At 41.4% G+C, this 22,867-nt stretch overlaps 1 protein-coding gene across 3 annotated transcripts in view; it reads left to right on the plus strand.

Annotated features, from left to right (window-relative positions):
* Positions 1-22,867, plus strand: part of UNC5C (unc-5 netrin receptor C) — a 275,494-nt gene that overhangs the window by 179,046 nt on the left and 73,581 nt on the right. For all 3 annotated transcript variants that reach the window (XM_075090796.1, XM_075090795.1, XM_075090797.1), the window contains exon 3: positions 9,587-9,730. In XM_075090796.1, coding sequence (XP_074946897.1) covers positions 9,587-9,730 — 144 coding nt within the window. The remainder of the gene's footprint in view (positions 1-9,586; positions 9,731-22,867) is intronic.

Here is a 22,867-nt window from a genome sequence, read left to right on the forward strand (position 1 = left end):
TTTTATTCGCTACAAACTAAGAAGAATCTCCTGATGTTCAGGAGCTGGTGTTTTGACTGCTGCCCTGGCACAGCCCTGAAAACACGCTGGATGGGGAAGCAGACAGTAAATTCCCAGAGCTTCATCTCTGTCTGGTGAAAGTCACTTCACTTGACAGCACACTGGACAAAGCTGCTTTGAAAGCAGCTGCTTGCCTTTTGCTATTTTTCTTTTTATTTTTTTTTTTCAAAATACCTAAGTCGGCTGTGAAATGGCATCCCTAGTATGCAGAACAACAAGGGCAAAAAACGGTGGGGCTTTTACACTTCTCCCCCAACCTGCTGTTCCTGCATGTTGTGGACTGAAAAATAGGAAAACAACTGCTGAGGAAGGCTCCCGAGTGACCCCTTGTGTCACGTTGCAACTGTCCTTGTTCCCACAACAGCTGCACCAGCCACTGAACTGTGTCATTGCATCAAGTTCGCAGAAATAAGGCATTTTCACATTGTCTCTGCTTCTCAAAACCACACAGAGTAGGTGTGGTATTTAAGTACCTGTGTAGATACATCTTATTTATATACATATACACACGTATATGTCAGTAAGTAACTAACATAAACAGCTTGGTATATATTTTTATATAAAAATTTACACACAAATCCATTTATTGTTCATTTCCCTGCCCCCCGCCCCCTCCACTATGCAAAGGGAATGAAAACATGCTGTTGAAAATTCAGATGCTCTTGGTTTGCTTCCCAGATGTTTGAAGTTCAATAGATTTTTTTTTTTTCATAATTTCCTTGGCTTCTTCTAGTGAAGTGCTAAATAACCATTATTCCTTTTTGCCTGCACATTGAGATTCATCTGTAGGCTCTGAACTGCCTCAAAAGTGCTTCAATTTTGCATGAGCACTAAGCTGGGGACTGGGAAGCATTACCCACTGCTGAAGGCCCAGATCGTTAGAAAGAGCATGTAAATCCTCTGAACCAGAAATAAAAAGTGCACAGATTTTCTTTGTGAAGTCTCAACTGCAGCTTTAAGTAAAACATGAACCATTGGCATGTTTTTTTCCCCTGGCCCTTGGGAAAAAAAAACAAACACCACAAACCACACCTAAAACAAAAAACCCAACGTCTTTTCTCAGCTGCACGTGCCTCAACCAAAAGAAGGGAAGATTGGGCTTTGGCCCAAAAGCTGGAACTGCTAAGAGCTCATAGTCATGCTTTCCTATACGGATGACCTCTCTTCTTCCTGCTCCCTGTAAGTAGCACCAGCCTGGCAGAGAATTGCTCTGGTACCACCACTCGGGTTTGCTTAGTGTCAGGATGGCTTGGGTCAAGATGCTTCAAGTTGCATTTCTTTCTGCTTCTGGACCTCAGCCTATGTGAGTTTAGAAATGATGATGACCACGGTTGAACGTAAATATATGCCTGTAGTGAGGTTTTCTTTGGAGTCCTGCTACACCGGAGCATGATTATTACTTTTGTACCAGGAAAAAGGGAAAAAGAAAGCAGCAACAATAGGCACACATTGTTACACGGGGAAGAGAACAATGCATTTTGGAGCAATTTGTGCATATTAACAAAAAATGCCGTCAACCAGAAAATAGCTTCCATTAAAAAAGGGGGGGGAGGTGTTTTTCTTTTGTCTCTGAACTGTTTATAGGTTGAGAACAAGCAATCCAATGCTGTTCTAAGGTATTAAACAGCAATAGTTCAAGGCTGATGTAAAGAATTGGCTGCTGAGGTTGGTCGGGGGAGGAGATAGCAGAGGGGCTATTTTACCTTCCCAAAGGGGACAAATCCACAGGGCTGTGCTGCCCACCTCCACCACACCGGCAGGGACCAGGGCACACAGTTTGTTTTCCACCAACACTCAAGAACTCAGTTTTGAAATCTCCCCTGCATCTTACACAACCCGGTCCTTCAGATGTTAATGGGTGAAGAACAGAAAGGCCTTGCTTTCACTAAAAGAAAATAAAACCTAAACAGAATGTGTGTTCCTTAGTTCCAGTTCAAAGTAAAATCCCTCTGAAGACAGCCTTTGTTATTTTTGAGTGAGTCAGTTAAAAAATAGTAGGGGAGCTGAGATTTTAGCTTAACTCGCTACCATTAGCTGTTAATTAGATACCATAGCTAACTGATGCAAATGAGTGCAAACTTGACATCGGTTTTAAGGCAAACTTGACTTTATTAGGCTGTTGTTTTCATCTGTATTAACTTGAGTTAAGAATGTATCTCTTCCCTAAAGAGAAAGTTATGAGAAGAACAAAAGTAGCTGGAAGCCTTTAATTTAAAAATGTAAGCTAATATTTGTGGAAAATTGTTTGTGATCTTCAGGCAGTCATTTCATATCACCAGCCAGCCACAATTTACAGAAAAGCAGTATACAGGCAAAGCCAGGTGCATGCAGTCACAGCGTGAAGGATTACTGGGTGTTAAAGCCGCTGCTCTTTTAAACTATGTCTAGATATCTCGCTGTCTATCTTTTGTTAAGATTACAGATACTCTATATAGAAAATAAACTATAGGCAAAGTGTGTCGTTATGCAATCATCTCTGTCCCATTAGGATGCACAGACTACATTTTTCTCCGCAAGAACTTTAATATTTGAAGCCGTTCTTCTTGTGCATAGCCTATTTATTCATTTTTTAAACACCAAATTCCATAGCTTAAGTACTCTGATATATTTGAGCAGACTAACTCTCTTACTGCAAGGGATCTCTCTCAGCAAGAGGGTAAATAAATTTCAATGCTGACATAGCACTGATTTTCTTTTTACCTTTGTAAAAAGATTATTTCACCGAATAAAGAGATCAGCCTTCTGATACAGAGACAGGCTGTTTTTGGCACCTGTGATGAGCAACTGAATAAATCGGACAGGTCATTCTGGACTGTCGGTAAGTAAAAGGATCATCATTCTTGGCTTTGGTCGCTTAAGTTTTACCATCAGAGAACAATCCAATGACAAAGGACTGCATAATGAGAAAGCAATCTGTTTACCTTTTATTAAGTCTGTTTCCAGTCATACCACTTTGGTGTATGGTCTTGGCCACTTTCATGGAGCAAAAAATACGGTACTGTTTTAAGGATTTTTGGATGAAGCGCTGAATAAAATGTAAGACAGATGGGAACTTTGAGAACTGAAAATGCTTTCATCCTTTTTGCCAAATGCTGTGGAGATAATCCAGCTCCTCCTGAAATTATTGCAAAATTCCTGTTTTCTTTTTTGGTATCAGGATTTTCCTTCCACCCTTGTCTTGCATTAAAAAGTATGTATCCTTGTGTCATTCAAACCTGTCCTGACTGAGCAACATTCATAAAGTATTCCTTCACCCTCCTCTCCTACTCCTAATAAATAGAAAAAGGAACTGAGTCAGAAAGCATGGACTGTTTCAGACTGGCACTGATTAATTTTAAGACTGAGCAAGCCACCCCATTTTTCTCTATGTCTAGGTTGAGGATCTGAATGAGGGTGTACCATGGTTTTCTAAGTTACATGCCATATAATTTGATTCTATAGCAGCATGTGTTGCATGGATGTGCAGGGGAATGCCCCTACCCCAGAGCTGTTTTGCTGCTGACTCCCAAAAGCCTCTTCTACATCATCAAGAAACACCGTCCCTGCCCCCTGTGTCCCCACTGCACAGCAGGAAGGGTGGTCTGGGGATGCATGCAATTGGGGAAATCTGTGCCTGTCTAAGAAGGGAGGGAGCCAACGCCACTGAATGTCAGGTTTGGGAGGGTACAGCGAGTACTGATTTCAAGAAATTGAACTTGTAAAGGCTTGCAAGTTACCTGCATGAAAATGGGCTGTATTTCCATACTTATTTACAGTGGCTGTGATACACCTGCAATCTATATGCATGTTTTACAGTAATGTCTTTTTCCAGACCAGTAGGTCATAAAGTTCTGTCTTCCTGAGAAATGTGTTCCTTGGCATATGTGATTACTAATTAATGAAATACCTTTTGGGCAAATGAAAGCACAAAAGCAAGGAATTGTTTGAGCTTCTACTTACAGAGAAAATAAACAAATTATCCATGCAGTTTCTTAGAGTTTGTAAGTGCAGTTGAGTCTTGCAACTAAATAGCTCCTATTTAGCGTTGTGCCAGAAGGTCAAACACATGCCAGTATAATACTTCCACAAAAAATTGCTCTGTCAAAGTCCTGAGGAATATTTTCACACATGTGGGGTATTAGTATCAAATGCCACACAGTTACAGCAGCAAAAATGCATCAAAATAATTTCTTGGCAGAACAATGCCCACTGAGGTGTAGATACTAACTCTGTGACCTGGCCTGACCCCAGGCTGGATAATTACATTTGATTGATCGATAATAATCTTCTGCTTTCAGACATTTACAGTGATCATTTCTTGTCTCAAGCAGTCATATACCATTGCAGAACCATATAAGACATTTTTGTTTCCCTCTAGAAATAAATGAGTCTGATGATTGGCAAATCTGCTTCTATTAAAATCATTGGGAAATTTGCCAATTACTTTGGCGGGTGCAATATAGAACCCGGGAATTATTATTGCAGTTACTAATAATCTACCATAATATCATACAATTACATTACATTTGCATACATTAAAAAAGATAACATTTCTGCCTCCAAAGACCAGATAATCTACCTCAGAGTTTGTATAGCCAGCTAAGTTAAGTGCTTGGGGACCATGTGAATGAAGTGTGTCTTTGCTTGATTGTGTTTCTAGGATACAGTTTATAATAAAAGACCATGTGTATAAGGCACAATTCCCTCTTCACGCTTCCTTTTGCTCCAGGAGGGCTAGTAATTTTATTTTGATATATTCCATCAGCCAGCGCCTCTCCTCTGTGCTCATTCGGCTGCATGCGTTAGCAGTAGACAGCCAGAGCAAGGCTCCCTCTGCCCTCTGCCTCTCTCCGCCCATTAATCCCTCATTAACGTGCAAATACAGAAATAAGTAAAGTTCTGGTTCCTTCCTACTCCTTTTCAGACCCCAAGTCGTATTAGTCCCAGAGATATATTTATTATATTGAAATTAATAATTGTATATGCTGTGCTACGAAATATGTAAAACTGTCACTCACGAAGAACCTGTTTAATTCATGGGACTGGGACATAATTGCAGACTGATTATGCCAAACACCCTGAGCCTTCTTGTAAGCCATCCTCTGTCCTCAGCTGGACAGAAAACTGTTAGGGGTAAAAGGATGGCTTAGACCAGTTTATTTAGTCTCCTAATGGCTACAGGGTTTTGGACCTTCCTTTAGGGAAATTCCACCAATGTAATGTCTTTTTCTGGTGCCAGGTTTAGGTAAGTGTATTAAATGGGACTGATCTGTGTGTATAAGTAGCCCCAGCCTTGAGCAACCTCTGTGGCATCTTTTATAACTCAGCAGATCCAGATCTGTATACTCAGGACCCAGAGAAGACACCAAATATTTTCGGTTTTGATTTTTCCTGATATTTTTTTACTTCCTCGTACTCAAGATGTAAAACTTCTTACATTGCTTCTCTCTTGGGAATGCTGCAGTTATTCACTGAGATCAGAAGAGAAACACTTGTGCAGAAAAAGCCCAGTAACCTGGGGAAGCATTTTTAAGGATCTGTAGTTTTTTCAGTGAACAATCTGAAGATACAGTTACCGTTTCTTTTGGAGAATTGCTTTCAATTACTTTAATTTTCTGCATTTTCCTCTTAAGGCTCCTCTCTTCACAGTCTTGTTGCCAGAAATAGGGCAGTGATAACTAGACCCAATATCTTTACATATCTGTCTTCATACTAAGATCCAGATGGGCTGCAGGAGTCTACAGAAACAGTTCTCCCTTTGTTGAATGCAAATCGAGTTTGGACAGTGCAAGCAAATGCTTTTCCCTGTCATATTCTAGCTATTCAACACAGGGAGAGTATGAGTTAGAAATACTATATAGATGCTCTTTATGGATTTATATGCATTAGAAGGGACCTGTAAAGCATTCTAGCTGCCCACATTTCTGTTATCTCCCTTCAGCTGTGTTTGTTATTGCATTGCTTTAAAATAGAAAGACCCTGACTTCTTGTGGATTGTGCCACTGTATATGTGATTATATTAATTCTGGAAATGTGCAGCTTACTCAAGTGTTGTAAGAAAACATTTATGCTGCATATCTTCACCTGCTGTATAGCTTAGCCATTTGAAGAACTAGACCAAAAAATTCAATATAGTTCTGATAAAGAATGTAAGGCAGAGGAGATATTCTCTGTGAGAGGGCGACATTTTGTTACTTAGCTCTGTGGCAAAGTAGAATTGGCCAATACCGGGTAGGTTATGTGCTGCATAAATTACTGCTAATCTCTTAATCTGTCGTGTCCTAAATATATTTAGGCAAAATATAGGGACTCATTTTTTAAAGTGACTTCTAATTTTGCACTCAGAGATTGTGCCATCGCACATAATCAGACAATTTGATGAACAGCTGCCTGAACTACAGGCACAGCATGTCTCATTGTCTGGAAATATTGAGACATAAGTTGTTCAACTTTTTGCTTTTTTCTTTTTTTTTTTTTTTAATAGCTACAGCTACTGTTCTTTGACATAGAAGCAGAAGCAGCTTCAAAATGGATGAGATTAAGATCTCTGTTTGAAGTCATCATACCAGGGCTGTCCTGTACTTGGTACCCACATGAGGTGGATAAGCAACACACTCCTGAATGAAAGCAGACGGACCGTACCAGCTCCTCTGTGCAATCTGATGTACAGCAGTATGTCAGCTGGTAACAAGGCAGTTACTGTCTGAGGTATCCCAGCAAATTGCGGGTTTTTTTTGCAATCTAGCCTAGAAAGGGATTTTCTATTAGGGGTTACACTGAAGTGTGTTAGCAGAAGGACTAGGAGTGCAAGTTGCTACAACAAGGGAAACGCCTGCCTTTGCGCAGAGTGTGAGGCCGGGTGCATTTCAGCTGGAGAGATGTTTCTCCTAAATCGGCGTGGCTGTTTGTGCAACTAGGTGCCAACGGGCGATGCTGGGAAGGAATGGTTGAATCAGTTTCGAGTTCTGGCTGTGGATCCTTACAGCCCAGATGATCTCATGGCATCACCAACTGGTTTGATACATTTTGAACTCTAGGAAAAATAGTTTACCTTAGAGACAAAGACACAATGATATTTTTTGCTTGTAAGCAGAAAGAGGCAGCATCTATTTGGTATGTAAAGGTGTGCATCTCTCTGGTCATGGCACGACTCTTGATATTGCTCAAAGATCAAAGGCCAAATTACTTTAAATAACCTGTCAGTACTTCACAGGTGTCCCAAAAGACATTACCTGGAGTAGCTTGTTATTTTGAATTAAAAGCGTCTCAGGAAGTCAGAGAGAAAAAGTTCTGCTGGTGCGTTCAGTGGGAGCTATTTATCGTATGGTTTTGTATCTCCAACAGACTATCACAAAATGGCATTTGTGTCCTGAATGTTAAGGCTATTTCATAATCATTATTAACAAGTACTGTCATTATGAGCCTGCTTGCTTTAGCCCTCGGGTAACAAAGTTCACTGCTCCATCAAGCTCTGTCATAATCAGCCTTATTATAAAAACATAATATTGTAACCTTCAGAGGCTCCCTGGGCTAGTGCTGTAAAAACTGGGAATGAACTGAAGTAATCTTTAGGCTAGCAGCAGTTGCACTGAGAAAATACAGCCACTTTTATGCATGTAATGTACATGCTCCCTCCCCACCCTCTTCATGTTCTTCTCAACAGGACGAATGCTATCCCTCAGACCCCTTTCGGAGCCAAATTAGCTCATCAAAGCAGAACAAGTTTATAACAGAGTGTTCACTGCCTATCAAATGCCCATGCACCGCTTTGATTTCCATTCTTTGGAATACAGTTGCCATATTTTGAGTATTTTATTTCAAGGAGGAAAGCTATTAAGTGTTTCCCCCAAAGTAGCTGATTATTCAATGGCTAAAGATGTCAAGGACAATGAAAAGAAAAAAGGGAGCTAGGCTGTGATAGTCTAACAGGAAAATGCATCTCATTAGAAGGCATTCCCACCAGAGAAGTCTGTGGTATTACATGCATGAATTCCTTTCTGCCGTTGTTAACCAAGTTTTGGATGCAAGCAGCAGGCAGCCTCAGTGACAGTGCACAAGTGTGTACAAACAGTAATTAATCATTGGCTCCCTGAATGGAGCTTCTGTGAGGCTGGAGGCAAATCAAAGGGCTGGCCTGGTTTCCAGCACTTGAGGAACGCGCCGTGCTGTACAACTGGGAACATTCACGTTATGAATATCACCTTGTAAGCCGCGTGGCAGGAGGCTGAGGGTGGCTGGCCTCCTTGGGCTCAAGTCTGTGCTCAGCAGAAGGACCTGCCCTTTGGTGTTCGGTGATGGGGACAAACTGCGCATGCTGTGATCCAAGGATCTTTCAGCTGAGTTTCCTGGAAATTCTGGAAGGAAAAAGAAAATCAGTCCCACTGCACAAAATATTTGTATGTGAATTTATTTATTCAAGGCCATTTGCAACAGTGCATTTTTGAAATGGCGATGGTGTTTTCTACAGGCAGCCACACATTAGTAGTTTATTGATACTTTGGCATCGGCAACAAAGACCAAATATGCTGACAAGAGGTGTAAGCGCTCTTTCCCACCCCCACCCAGTATCTTGGCTGGAATTAAGAGATTTTTGTCCAGGCAGTGCAATTGGAGGCAGAGAATAGGGTTGTGTCAGTACGAAACACAGCGGTTGTCATTAAAGCATCAACACATTACCAACGATCCTTGCAGCGGCATCTGAGACACCACAATAGTTCCTTACGCTTAGAAGAAGCAAAACAGCTTCCCAACAGATAGCACTGTGTGGGAAATGTGGGCCAGTATCGGTCTGCTTGGAAGGATAGTGAGAGGGGTCACTGTTGTCAGTGTGACTGTGGGTTTGTGGGGGTTCAACCGAGATGTGTTGTGGAGGGCAGGGCCGGGGAGACTGTCAGGCACTGAACTGTATTGCACTGTCTTATAAGATCACCTTAAAAATACCGCAGTATCTGCAGTATGTATGACAGCAATAGTCTCCAAACTGGCGGCTTCCAATAACTGTACTGCAGCACATGTGCCCATCATAGAGAGTATCAGGGCATTTTCTACAATGGTAAAATCCATTTTCCTGGGCAGTTCAGTGTCAAAGTGGACAGGTCTTCTCCCTGTGCTGTATCTGACTAGCAAAAGGAGGTGAAATATAGCAGGGCTAAGGGAGCCATATAAATTGAATGACTCTGTGGTTTTATCATATTCATATGAAAATAAAACTGGGCTGGATCATCACTTGATGTAAATCGTCCTAGGGACATGGTACATTTTATGTCAGCTGAGGTGCTGTTCATCTTATTTGTCTAACATACATGCTGTATGTGATAAAAGTCAAAATCACAGTGGCTGGTTTTTCACTCACCCACTTCTCCAATTATGTAGATGAAGTGTTACTTTTTTTCCTTCACGTCTTAGGACAGTCCATGCTGCTGAGTAGATTTTGGTAGAAATCTGTAAGGTCCTACGACAGCAATATTGCAAGCAGGCTTCTGTTCCTACACTTCTTTCTTTCTATCTCTAAGCATAACATTGACCAGCGTTACTTGTACCCTGACAGGTCTGATTGTCCGAGAGGTAAGCATTGAGATTTCCCGCCAGCAAGTGGAGGAGCTCTTCGGGCCTGAAGATTACTGGTGCCAGTGCGTTGCCTGGAGCTCTGCAGGCACCACCAAGAGCCGGAAAGCCTACGTCCGCATTGCATGTGAGTGGCTTTATTCTGCGTGTTGAGTCAATGGTCTTTGGGTGAGGAAAAGTGGAGTTTCCGCCGCTTGGAAGAGAGATTTTTTTTCCGACCAGTTAGGCTTTGTATTTTCTGCAGTTATTGATCCATACTAAAATTAAGGCCTTCAGAAGCATTTGAAAGAATTTCAGTTTATAATGTTCTTAAGAGCAAAAACTCATTCTTCTCCTGTGTGTGGAGGGAAAGCATCAAAAACAATATTTCTTGAGTACAGTAGTTACATGCCTTAAGAAAAGTGTCTGAAGCTAATGAGTAGGAATATTACCAAAGAAACTTATGAAATGAGGTGACAGCTGTTCCTTTCACAGAATCACAGAATGGCTGAGGCTGGAAGGGACCTCTGGAGGTGATCTGGTCCAACCCTGCTGCTCAAGCAAGGGCCACCTAGATCCAGTTGCCCAGGACTGATTACAGATTACTTTTTAATATCCCCAAGTAGGAAGACCCCACCACCTCTCTAAGCAACCTGTGCCAGTTCTTGGTCACCCTCACAGTGAAAAGTGTTCCCTGATGTTCAGAGGGAACCTCCTGTGTTACAGTTTGTGCCCATTGCCTCTGGGCCTGTCACTGGGCACCAGTGAAAAGAGCCTGGCTCCATCCTCGTTACACCTCCCTTCAGGTATGGATGGATGGATGAGATCCCCCTGAGCCTTCTCTCCTCTGTGCTGAACAGTCCCAGCTCTCTCAGCCTTTCCTTACAGGAGAGATGGTAGTCATCTTTGTGGCCCTTTGCTGAACTCTCTTGGGTATATCCATGTCTCTGCTGTACTGAGGAGCCCAGAACTGGACCCAGCACTCCAGGTGTGGCCTCACCAGTGCTGTGAATAGAGGGGAAAGATCACCTCCCTCAACCTGCTGGCAATACTTTGTCTAATGCATCCCAAGGTACCATTTGCCTTATCTGCAGCAAGGGCACAAGTCTTTGCTGACACGTGGTCAACCTGGTGTCCACCAGGACCACCAAGTCCTTTTCAGCAAAGCTGAATATGAATATCTCTGCAATCATATAATAAAGCTGGTGTTCCTTAGCAAAGAAAAAAGTGTGGTTTTAGCATATCATGTAATCAGATTGGTAATATGAAACTGAAAGTGATCATCTCAACCCTAATATTTTATCATTGTTATTCATGGCTACTAACCTCAGTCTTTATTTTGAACCATTCCCAGCTTAGACACCAAGAACAGAGGGCAACCAGTTCCCTGAAAACAGATCTTCATTTGACTGTACAAATATTTAATGTTCATTAATTTTGAAAGAGGTGCTTTTCTTTGTAATAGAGTAGTCACACTGGGGACTCCCATTTCTCTTTCACATGAGGAAATTCTGTTTTCTATAATGGGAACAAAATATATCACACAGAATTGTATCTCTTCCACTGTTTTCACCTCAGTAAAAGCATATTTTGTGAGAAAAGGTCATTAGAAGCTAGGTTTGCAGCATACTTGTATTTCCTGCGCTGTGCCTAACGATTTATAATGAGAGAATTCTTCCAGCTGAATAAAGCTTTTCACAGACACATTAGAGAAAGGACATTTAAAACTCTCCATTTAGAGCTTGATTCTCCTTTTGTTTTTGAAAAAGTGTTATGGGGTTAAATCCTTGAAGAGGAGTTACCTTCTGTGTAAATATCCAGATACAAATCTAGGAGGTGCCACTTAAATAGCCGTTTTTGAATGCTTTTAGTCCAAGTAACTGACTGGAAATAGAGGACCTATACTTTTGAGTACAGGACTGGCCTCAGAGAAGAATTTCCCCAGGGTTAAGGGGAATTAAAATTATTGTACAGACACACTTCCTGCAAAATTAGAAATGCCATTACACATGTGCATAGTGCTTTCCCGTGGCAGGAAACTTTTCAAGACTTCAAGGATTTTCTTTTTCTGTATTGAAACAAAAGAGAGCAATTTAAATTTTTTTTCTTCTAAGCAGTCAGCACTTCAGAGAGGCTTTGCAATGTTTGATCAGGTTTTTTAGATTATGACTCCTAATCAAGTGGATTTTCACGTCCTGCCAGTTAGCCCATGACAGATGACCATTAAATTGACGCAGTTGAGAAATCTGAGTGTATTTCACTTGATGATTAAGTAACTATTGTATACTGCAATATGTATGCACTTAATTTCTATATAACACATAATCATTGTATGTGTATGCAAGTTATTTTATATCAATGGCATTTCTTCCTAGTTGTCCAAATTTCTGTTGAAGGCACTCATAATACGAAGTTTCCTTCTTTTTCTTACCATATTTTGGAGAGAGGGGAACAATCATTTCAGTGATTTTTCTGGAGTCCTGGTGGGTCTTTTTAAAACAGTCTAATTAAATAAATTCCAGGGAGTTTTATGTGCCTGTAACTCAAACATGGCTTTGTGTTTCAGCAAATTTATTTTTAACCTCTTGTTCCTGAATTTGGGATTCTTGGGCAGCTGTGACACAGGCAAATCACTTAGACTCCTTGGGATTAAGGGTTGAAGCGTTAGGCCTTTAGACTGCAGATTTTCAAACAGCAGCAAAAAGCTCATTCTCTGCAAAATCATCCATTTCCAATTTCTGTACATTTCTCAGGTAACTCAGGGCTATTTTTTCAGGAACTCAGACATACGATGTGGGGTTTGTGCCTTACTTTGTGATGCCATTTGATCTACAAGATCCCATTTCAAACTATGGACTCAGATACACCGATACTTGTCTATATTCACAGCCTTGGCTTCAGAGGACTGAAGCTGTAATGGCAGTACAATAGTTGTTTCCTATCTAAACTTTAAACAGAGCCGGTAAGTCTTCTGATGGCTACACAGTGTGCCACGAGTCTGGGATGCAAGGCAGGGTCCATGCAGTATTTATTAATCTAGAAAATCAAGGATGTCCAGAATTTAAGAGGGGCAGAAGTGTCCATCTCTCCAGCTGTGTCTGAAGCTATAATTGCATGTTTGTCACCAATATAGTCGTTAGTTTTAATTGGTACAAAAAGTGACAACTTTGGGAAAGGTGAGGGGTAAATGGAGCATGTAAAGTGCTCTGCTTAAGTTATATTGTTATTTATTTTAATAGCTGAACCTGGTGATTTCATCTTGACAGGTACAACTGTAACATAACTAGCCATACCTAGCATATTAAGAAAAGCTTATCTCTCTCTCCCTCTCCTCCTCTCTCTTTCCTCCTCATTCTCTTTCCCCTTCTCCTTTTCTCCTCTTTCTTTCCTTTCTCCCTTATGCCTACCAGTCTTTCTCTGGAATTATTGTGGCCTCTCAAGGGCCGTAGCTGCACTCTATTAAAACAAATAAAAAAATAGCATTCAACATCTCTGTTCACTGAGCGTGTAATAGAATTAACTGAAAAGTAATTTGAAAGTGTGAAAAATGTGCATCCTGGAAAAGCGGCTTGTATTTGTTTAATGCAGGGTCAGGCATGTGTCAGAAAGTACATAACAACCTAGTCAATGAAAGTTCTCTGTGAAAATCAATGGTAACATTGCTCCAGCCAAGAGCTTCAGTTATTCAGGAAAGGAGTAATCTATAAATATGGAGTGAAGATGCTGCTGGTTTTCAAAGGCTGCCCATGCTAGCAATATACACAGGGAAAGAGTCTGAGTCTAAAGTCAACCTCCTGGCTTCTCAGGACATTTAATGGCATCTCACCATTGCACTCCTGGACGGCAAGTATGCTAGGAAATCACTTCCATCTCTGCAGGCTGTTTCTGAAAAGGAGAAATAGGTGATAGAAACGTCATTATTTTCAGGTTTTTTCATATTTCATGGAATTCGTCTTCCTGAGGCATTAGTCTCCCCATGAGAAGAAGAGCTGAGCACTTCATCCTCTTAAAATAGCAGATTTGTTGGGATTCATTTTCACTTTGCCATTCTAGATATCTTGGTAACCAAAAAAGTAGGACACCTTACGTATATCTTGGTGGAGCTGGAAAGATACAGTTTTCTGAGATATTGGCCTATGAAAGTGCTAAAATGCATTTCCTGTTTATTCACACATTTCTTATTTATTCTAGGCACATCCTATCAGGAGCACTAGGAGTCACTAATATGTTTTGAGACAGTTTTTCTGCTCAATTAAAAAATGTTACTTTTGTGTGGTGAGGAAGGAGGGGGTTTGGGTAGCTTTATCTTTGGTTGAAAAAGACCCAAGCCCAATATTAAGTTTTAATGTGAATTTTATGTACAAGACTGATGTCATTGAACAGATAAAACCTAGCAGGGCAAAATTCCTGTTAAACGGATGAATGAGGCCTGAGCTTGTATAACCGAAAGTTAAACCCACTGGAAAATACATCTGATAAAGACTAAACAATAGCTGCAGGATTTGACCTAATTTTTAGATCAGATAATAAAGGGGTGGCTAAGACAAATTGCTCTAAGCCCATGTGCATAAAGCAGCCTCACTTTTCATTTGCTCCAGTTTGGTGTTGCTGTAGCCTCACTGACTTCATGATGTTAACCCAGGCTATCCTTGAGAAAATATAGTAAGAATATAAGCCCTAAATCTGCTGCCTGATTTTGGATTTGTTGAAAACCTGTAAGAAAATAGCAGCTTTCTCTGTAATTTCTGTTACCTGATTTTTTTGGTGTAATGAATGTAGATATTCTATTCTTTTCCTTTATTCATTATCTTAAAGCAGATTTTTTTAAAAAAAGGCATTTTAGAAAGCCCTGGTATAGTAAGGAACTGCACTTGTTAATCTTTTGTATAATTTTATGTTATTTTCCTATGTACTTATCTAAAAGCCTTTTTCCCCCAGATATTTTTTCAAAGGAATGTAGCTAGTATATGCATGTCAGATACTGTATACTGATAAGATGAATGCAGTACAGAAAAGTAGACTAGTTCACCTGATGGTTTATCTCTACTTACAAGGGGTATGCAGTCGTACAAAGAAATAGACATGAAAAAAAAAAATCAGATTCTTTACTGACACTTGCTTATCTCACCTTTTAGTACTGGTGCCCATGCTCTGCGTCACATTGCTGCAGTGCCTTTCTCCCCTCTCTCCTCACACCTAATCCAAGCAGTGCATGCTCCTGTAGCCACCAAAGTATCGGAGCACATTGCAATACATACAGAATTGGGTGGATGTCAAGATAAGGAGAGAGAGCTGGGAAGGACATCACTTGAAAATTTTAATAGGAAGGTACGTCCAGGATATGCAGTATTAAAATATAACCCCAAAATGTGTTTTGTGCGCTTTGATAAGCGTGTATGAGAGTTAGCAGAGGTAGGATCTTAATTCCTTCCTTGTGTACCATTTAAGTTGCTACTAATCAGTATCTGCTGCTTGTAGTTAATAAAGGGATAACTGAAGCACGTGGTCTTGAGCTGAGATTACTGAAGGGAGAACGGCAGATCACAGAAAGGGCAGCAGAGAAGTTAACTGAGCATTTAACATACTTGATATTACCACTCTGCTTTTGCTCTTGACAGTCATGTTTCTGTAGTGCTTCCCAAGTTAACAAGCACAACTGACTCTCGATCTTAAGGACACAGTTGCAACAGTAATAAGTACAGATCACATTGCTTTGTAATAAAGAGCTAAGACGTTATAAATTAAGATGGACTTGACTTCACTGTTAGCATTGCTTAAAAAACAAATGGAAAACTCCTGTACTGAATTTCTATGAATTTAATCCCTCAGTTGGAGCCTTGAGAATATCCTACCTACACTGTCATGCCTAAGAAGTTAGCATCTTTCAGTAGAGTCTGCGTAGTGCCTGATGGTGAAACATAGGTGCAGTCAGGAAGTTAACAAAATTTTGTGTGTACTTTGGTAGTGATCAGACATCTGTGTGAGTCAGATTAGTGTATCAGAAGAGCCACAACAACAAAATACCATGTTTATACAAATTATTTTCTGTTTTAGTGTTTCAGTGTGTTGTAAATTCAGTTCTACATATGAATTGCAATGTACACCTGATGTTTCTAATGCCTATTTTTAGTACCTTTAGTATCTCTGTCATCTAAAAAGGCACCTGTTGAGGTTAGGTCATTTGAACTTGACATTTACATTTATGTGAAAAATAAGAACTTTGGATTTCATCTTGAATCACCAAATAAAATAATTAATAGAAAGATGTTTATAAGTTAGTTTCCAGGTTAAGCTTACAAAGAGAAACAAGAAATATCAAGCTATCAAGTTAAAATACAAGAGAAAGAGAACAGTGCAATCGATGTACACCTGGGAACCCATCTGCTCAGTGAATTCTTGATAAAGTTTGCTTGCTTGTATTTTTTACAGTTGTATCAATACCAAATGTGTTCAGTGGGTCGTTCTTCATTATAAACATAGCCCACACATGGAGGCTGTGTTGCAAAAGAGTGTTTTGTCTTACCAGCACCTGGCTGAACTAGCTTAGAGCTGAAGAGAGGAGGGGAAAAAATGGGTTTTCTGCAGATGTGCAGGTGGTGAGTCTCCAAGAAGTCACCCAAGAAGTCAGGGTGCAGTGCTATGCCCAGCTGGCTGAAGATGCCATCGGCAGAATGAGGGTCTGGCAGGCGTGCACCTCCCGTTTGCTCAGGCTGTAAATACGTAGGGGATAAAAGAGGAGAGAAGGTCTTGGCTTAAAAGTATCTTGCAGATTGTAGCCTGGCAAGGAAGGATATTCTTCATCTCATTCCATACCTCAGGTCAGCAGATGCAGCAGCCTGCATCCCCAAAACATGGTGTGCACTTCCAAGAAGTCTGCTTCAGGCCCCATCCGGCTGCAAAAGCTGATGCTGCTGCTTGACTGCGCTGCTGGAGGGCTATGGACAAGCTCAGCCCAAGCTGTGGGCTGCCAGGCATCTTTAGAAAGGGGGAAGCTCCACCATCCTTGATGTTCCTCCCCAGGCTGAGAAGGTGGCTGGGGCAGCCTTGTGGTGGCACGGCATTTGTCTTTAGGGCTGGCCAGATGCGAAACAGCCCCTCCACAGGAGGAAGGAGTGGCACAGAGTTGTGTATCGAGTATAAAGATGGGGTTTCCAGGTGTTGACTTACTTCTTCTGTCCTCAGCTCCAGCCGCTGATGCTTGGGCCAGCTGAGAACACAGGTTTGTCCAGCCGTGACCTCATCCATGAACAGCAGTGCACTGAAGGAGGGCAGGAGGCTTTGATCCACACCCAGAGTGGGGCTGATACAGCAGGAGACTCCGCAGGGCAAGGCGCCACACTTACAAAAGCAGTTGATAAAGGTTTCAGAGGGATCCCCTGGGTTACAGACTGATGACACTCCTGTGACTGTCTCAGTGGAAATCTGGTTTGATCTAATCAACAACAGAGAGGTGGAACCGCACAAAGACAAAATGAAAAAAAAAAAAGGAGTTTTTTTGTACCTAACCTTTCCATTACTTACCCGCCAGTGTGATTGATCCCTGCACAAAGGTCGTAGCCCCAGCTGTGAACAAAAAAGAGGCCAAAGTATGCCTGATAGTACATGGTTTCTTACATTTGGAATGGCAATTCAGTCTCTAATGCCTTTTTTGCAGAAAAAGGCATCTCTTAACTCCACCTGCATCGTGGAAAGTGATGGAAGAAGAACAGGCCAGTTTTACAATATTAGTCATGTTTCTCTAACTCACAGTCAGTCATCCGAGTTTGGGAATAAATGCAGTGAGAAGTGTTTTCACAAGCATGTGGATCCTCTTTCATCTTGTAGAACATCAGTGTCATTTTCCCACTCCTTTTCCACAATTATTTTTCTGTTTGGGTATTTCTTACTCGGCTAGGTAAAATTAAAACAGCATTGAACCTTGCCTCTTGAGAACACTTTCAATGGTAGGAGGTAGACTTGAAGTGGAGAGCTTGGCTACCTATTGGTCCCCTAATAATGGTTAAAATAATACCAAGCCATATTCCCCTTTATCCTAGTGTTTTAAATGCTTTTTTTGCTTATGACATGTTTTGTTTTATATGGATGCCTGTATATACTTACCCATATAAAGCAAGCTATCTTCTATATGGAAGCATGTACTTCTTGTGAAGGTCTTTTCACATTCTTAAAACCTTATTTCTCTGAAAGCACACACCAAACGTACTTCTCTCAGTGGGCATAGTTAATATGAAAGTTGTATAGAAAATAATGCATTTTTTCTTTTCGTCCTCTTAAAGCTTACTCGTTTCGTGAATTGTTTGTTATAGAAGGAAAGTTGATGTTGGAGTTACTAGAAGGAGCACAGAGTCCTTAAGGTCTACCAAGGGCAGAAATCCATCTTTCCCTGACAGTAATGCAGCATTGCTCTGTTCGCTTCTGGTTTACATCTAATTCCTGGATGACAAGTGTCCGTTTTTCATGCTCATTCATTAGTCACCCTTGCATTAGCACTGCCTTGAAGGCGTCTGGTATGCCTCTTATCACATTTCTCAGAAATGATAAAAGATATGCTTAAAGTTTTATCCACCCACCCATCACAGTAAAACCTAAAACAGCAAAGAGATAAAATACATTTGATTAAAAAAAAGAATAGGGTCATTCTTTGCTCTTTCTTAGAAGTTGACAGGTAGAAAAGGAAGTGGGGAAATGCCATGAGTTCCTGTAGAAGCTATTACCTCTAGCAGGTGAAAATGCAACTTCTGAGTGGTTTGTAAGCTAAAAATGCATTAAATGTAAAAGGAAGTCATTTAGCAGTGCATCAAAATTAAGATCCAATGCCCCTCTCCCCAAAATGCATAGCAATTCAGCAATAAAGTTAACAATATGGTATACACTGAGATTCTGATTTCCCATTATACTGTTTCAGTTTTATGCTTGTGGAAATTCTCTCATTTCAATGCAGCTCTGAATGCAGCCATCTGTCCTTACCAGAGAGGGTTGTGCAGGAGTATTTCAGGAGTCTTGGAGGAAAGTCTCATCATAAGTATGCTGTAAATGTGCTGTGATATATGCCACAAGAGCCCCCTCTGAATTTACTAAGACTACACATTAGTAAAGAAAACAGAGTCTGGCTCAATGTGGCAGACCAGAATTTTAATTCTTCTCTTTGGTTTCTTTTTATGAAGACAGCCTTGCAGGGAAGTTAGAGGTGGGGGAAGATGCCTGATGGGGGTGCAGGCTGTCCTGTGAGCCCAGCAGTGACATCCCCACCTGCAGCTGGGTGAAATATGTGGGAGACCTGGTGAGAAAAACAAGATGGACCCTTCAGCATCACTGTCCACCAGGGCTCACTCCGCTCTGGAAGAGATGAGCTGTGGCAGCAATGCTACCTGTATAAGGGCGGGGGGGGAGTATTGATAAAACAGACTGTCAGGGATTATTCTACATTACCAAAATAATAATGGAAACACTGCAACTGCCTTTCGCTTGTGTCTCTCCCTGTTGAAGGTGAGGGTAGAGAAGGCTCTCTCTCAGCATTGCATTAACAGGGCTGCTGCCGACCTGAGGCTTTAATAATTCACACTGTCTCTTCACAGACAAAGAGGCCCTGACACAGAATGTATCAAATGTTTTATTGTTTTGCTTTTTCAGTCATATTTTCTGAAGATGGTTAAAACTTTTTTTTTTTTTAAATGGGATGTTTTTTATTCAGCTTTTACTATTCTCTGGGACAATGTATCCCTTCTGTCCTTGCTTGGAAGCAATTGTAACTTACGTGACACTTTGAAAAAGTGAAAAATGTTATTGAAAATGCACTGCTTGGAAAAGATCCAAAGTCCCTCAGTACGTTAGCAAGCTCACCCACTCCCGGTCGGCAGTGTGAAGTTGCCACAATGACTGTAATTGTTAAATGGCAAAGGAAGCTGAAGATTGAAGAATTAGAAGGATGTTGTTATCCACTGAAATCCTACTGCAGGGGCCATAGAAAAAAAGCAGTCATTTCAAAACCCAGTGCTGTCCCAGCAGGGTGTTTCATGATAGTTAAAGCAAGTGATGAAGTTGTTTGTTCAGGCCCTCCGCTTCTTCATCACTTAAAGAACCACCTTGTTAACTTGTTTGTCTGTACAGCCAGCACACCTTATGTTTGGTTAGGTAAAACCTGTGCTGCACAGCCACCATCTCTAGTTATCTGTAGGTAGCATGGCTGCAGCGGGAGGTGGTGGGCCGTTCTGGTGGGATAAAGCTGTGAGCGTGTGGGAGTGAGCCAGCAGAATAGGGTATAAGGGCTCCCAATCTTGTAAATACACAATTATGTATTTATTTTTTACAGATCAGTATAATTTACTAAATAGTATCTAATGGCTCCTTTGAGAACATTACTGCCTATTACATCAAAGCCCCTACTTAGTGTACTTTTAGTTTGTGGATCATTGGCCCGCTCAAATCCAACGGCACCGTTAAAATATCCGCACACAGCAAGGCTCCACAGGCAGGGGCAGCTGGGGTCCCGCAGGGTTCATCTCACCTGCTGCAGCCCCACTGCAACAGTCCCTAGGGAAAATAGACTGTCCATACCCAGCGTTCCAGCTGTTGATAATGAAGAGGTTAAAGTGGGATTTTTTTACTGTTATTGCACATTTCTAGACTAATGCTATTTTGTTTTGTATGCACTAAAATTTGGGGTTTTTTTTTTCTGAAGGCAAGTGCTTGATGAGAGAGGTAATAATTGTGCACATGAGGCTATGGAGAACTTCAGGGCTCTATTAATGTTTCAGGAAGATAGGCAGGACAGTAAATCAATGTGTCAAGGAAGAAACTCAGATTATTATCTATCTAATCTGCTTCTACTGTCTTCAGCCCTCCATATCTGAACACCTGAAAGCTATTATTAATGTACTATTTATTACTGTGCATATATGCTTCTATTACCAGCACAGTAACTTATCCTCATTTATCCTCAGCCGTGATATTAGGGCACGATACATCTGTTATAGTTGTCTGCACCGTGCACGTGTGTGTACCCGCTAGATGCACTAAGGTGTACCTGATGTGGAGGTAATTAGTTTACTTTGGAAATACCTGCGGAACTAGCAATAATGTGATCATACTGGTACTGCTAGCAATATAACCCCTGTTATTTGCTAATTTAAAGCAAACTGCATTAACCTGGCATTACATGGGCCAAAGGAATAATATCACATACCTACCAGCTCCTGAAACAGCTGCTCATCTCTGTTTAACATGCAGAAGTGCAGCAAGCCAAAACTCAGCATTTTGTCCTTGGAATGTCCCCTGCCCACAGGGCACCTGGATGCTTTTGGTTTTACTCAAATTGAGCTGTACAACCCAAATGTCCCCTGGTTAGCCTGCCAGAGAGGGTGGGGTGAAGCTGGTGGGCTGGTGATGCTGGAGCTGGCAATGCGGTGGGAGCTACGTACAGGCGTCGGCGACTGACCTAATCTGGCTGGTTGTCTTGCTGTGACTGCTCTCACATGAGCGAGCCTTGCTGGCCTGGAATAACTCCAGTGTGAGAAGGATGCTGACAGGCCAGTCTGGTGAAGCTTGGCATGTCATCCTAAGAAATTATCACTTCCAGATGTTTGCTCCTCCTCTTTGCCATAAGTTATCTGGTGGTGTAGGTTAAAGCCCCCTTCATCAACAACTGAGGTTAAAATGGTGGGTTTTGTAGTGAGGAAGCTGTGACATTGACGTGTGCTTCCTTTCAACAGAAGGTAACCCCCAAACAAGCACACGGCTGGAGGCAGTAATTTCTTATATTGCTGCAGTGAGATCTGCCAAAGCTTATCTTTCTGTGCCCTAAACTGTGGCCATAAATCCCGGCCCATCAGAGGGACTCTCAGCATCCTTGCCCTGTGTGCCAGAGGGAGCAGGAATGCCAGTGGTGGGGAGGGAGCGGGGTTTGGGGTCACTCCTCCCATGCCTGTAGTCCAGAGGAAGAGCAGGGGTGCCTTAGTTTCACCAGGGAAATGGATGGGTTTAAGGACATTAGAAGTTTACCACATTATCAGCTTAGGTTAAAATCAGCATCTCCCAGCTATGACAGAGCTTTTCTGTGGTACAATTAAATTGACATTTAATTACAGGTAGATGAACAACCACATTTTCCCAATATAGGCTAAGAGACAGAGGTCTTATGCTATGCAAAGGTGAGTTTCAGAGAAGCTGATTTTGGTGGCTGACACTCCATCTCCTTTCCCATCTGTGCATTTGCCTGCCCCACAGTTTGCCTTTTGGTAGGGCTGATGCAGTTCCTTGTGGGGTCAGATGTAAATCAGATCTTGGAGGTAATCTAGATGAAAAATAACTCTTTTGATGGTTTATTTGTAAACTGGTTCAAGTAAGTGATCTGTTTTCCCACACAGCCACAGGTTATGGCTTCAAAATATGAAATATTTGGCGTATAAATTGTTCCCATACGACTTGTTTCCAATATGACACAAGTATTTGTGCAACCTCACCATGAGCTGGTGTAGGGAACTGCTCTGACTTCAGAACAAATAATAAAATAAAAATAAAAATAACTTTTTTTGCAAGGATTTTCTTAAAGTCAGGCCAGCTCTCTGATGTGACTTTGAACATGGCCCCATGATCATTTGCAGCAGGAACCAGCGGCAGGGAGAAATATCCCCATTCGCTACTGGGGCTGAATGCTCCCTTCTCCAAAATCCTGTCCTCGCTGGCACAGGGGAGAGGGTGCCAGTCCATGGCAGAAATACAGAGCCAGTGGTAAGGAGGGAACTTCTCAAGTCCGTTTTACCACCAACACCAAGATATTACAGAAGCGTAAAAAAAGCTGGAGTGCACAGCTGTCCAGTACGATGAACTGGTCCGACATTTGGAGGTGCGTACAATGCCCTCTCTGCCTGCCACATTTCTGCGGTGCTGTGCAGGGATCCAAGCATGGTTCAGCTCCACATTATGATGATGATGAGGAAGATGATTTTGATTATTATCTATTTAGTGCTACAGGTAATTAAATGTTGATGCTTATAAAATAAAAGTACATTAAACCGCAGCATGAGTACTTTCATCCATAAGTTTAAGGCAACTCAGTTTATGTGCTGTAGTTTTACAGATTTATTTAATTTTCCATAATTTTCTACAGTATTTCACTGGCATAGTTTACCAAATGTAAATTATAAGAAGAAAGGACTTGTTTCACTGTTTCTGTGTCTGGACATGACCTTCCACAGTGAGGCTTTGGATGCTCGCTGGGTTCACATGCTCTACTGCAATATAAATAATAAATCCACTATGAAACCTTTGACTGCTTAATGTTGGAATG

Source organism: Phalacrocorax aristotelis, chromosome 4 (assembly GCF_949628215.1).
Source record: "Phalacrocorax aristotelis chromosome 4, bGulAri2.1, whole genome shotgun sequence".
Classification (NCBI taxonomy): domain Eukaryota; kingdom Metazoa; phylum Chordata; class Aves; order Suliformes; family Phalacrocoracidae; genus Phalacrocorax; species Phalacrocorax aristotelis.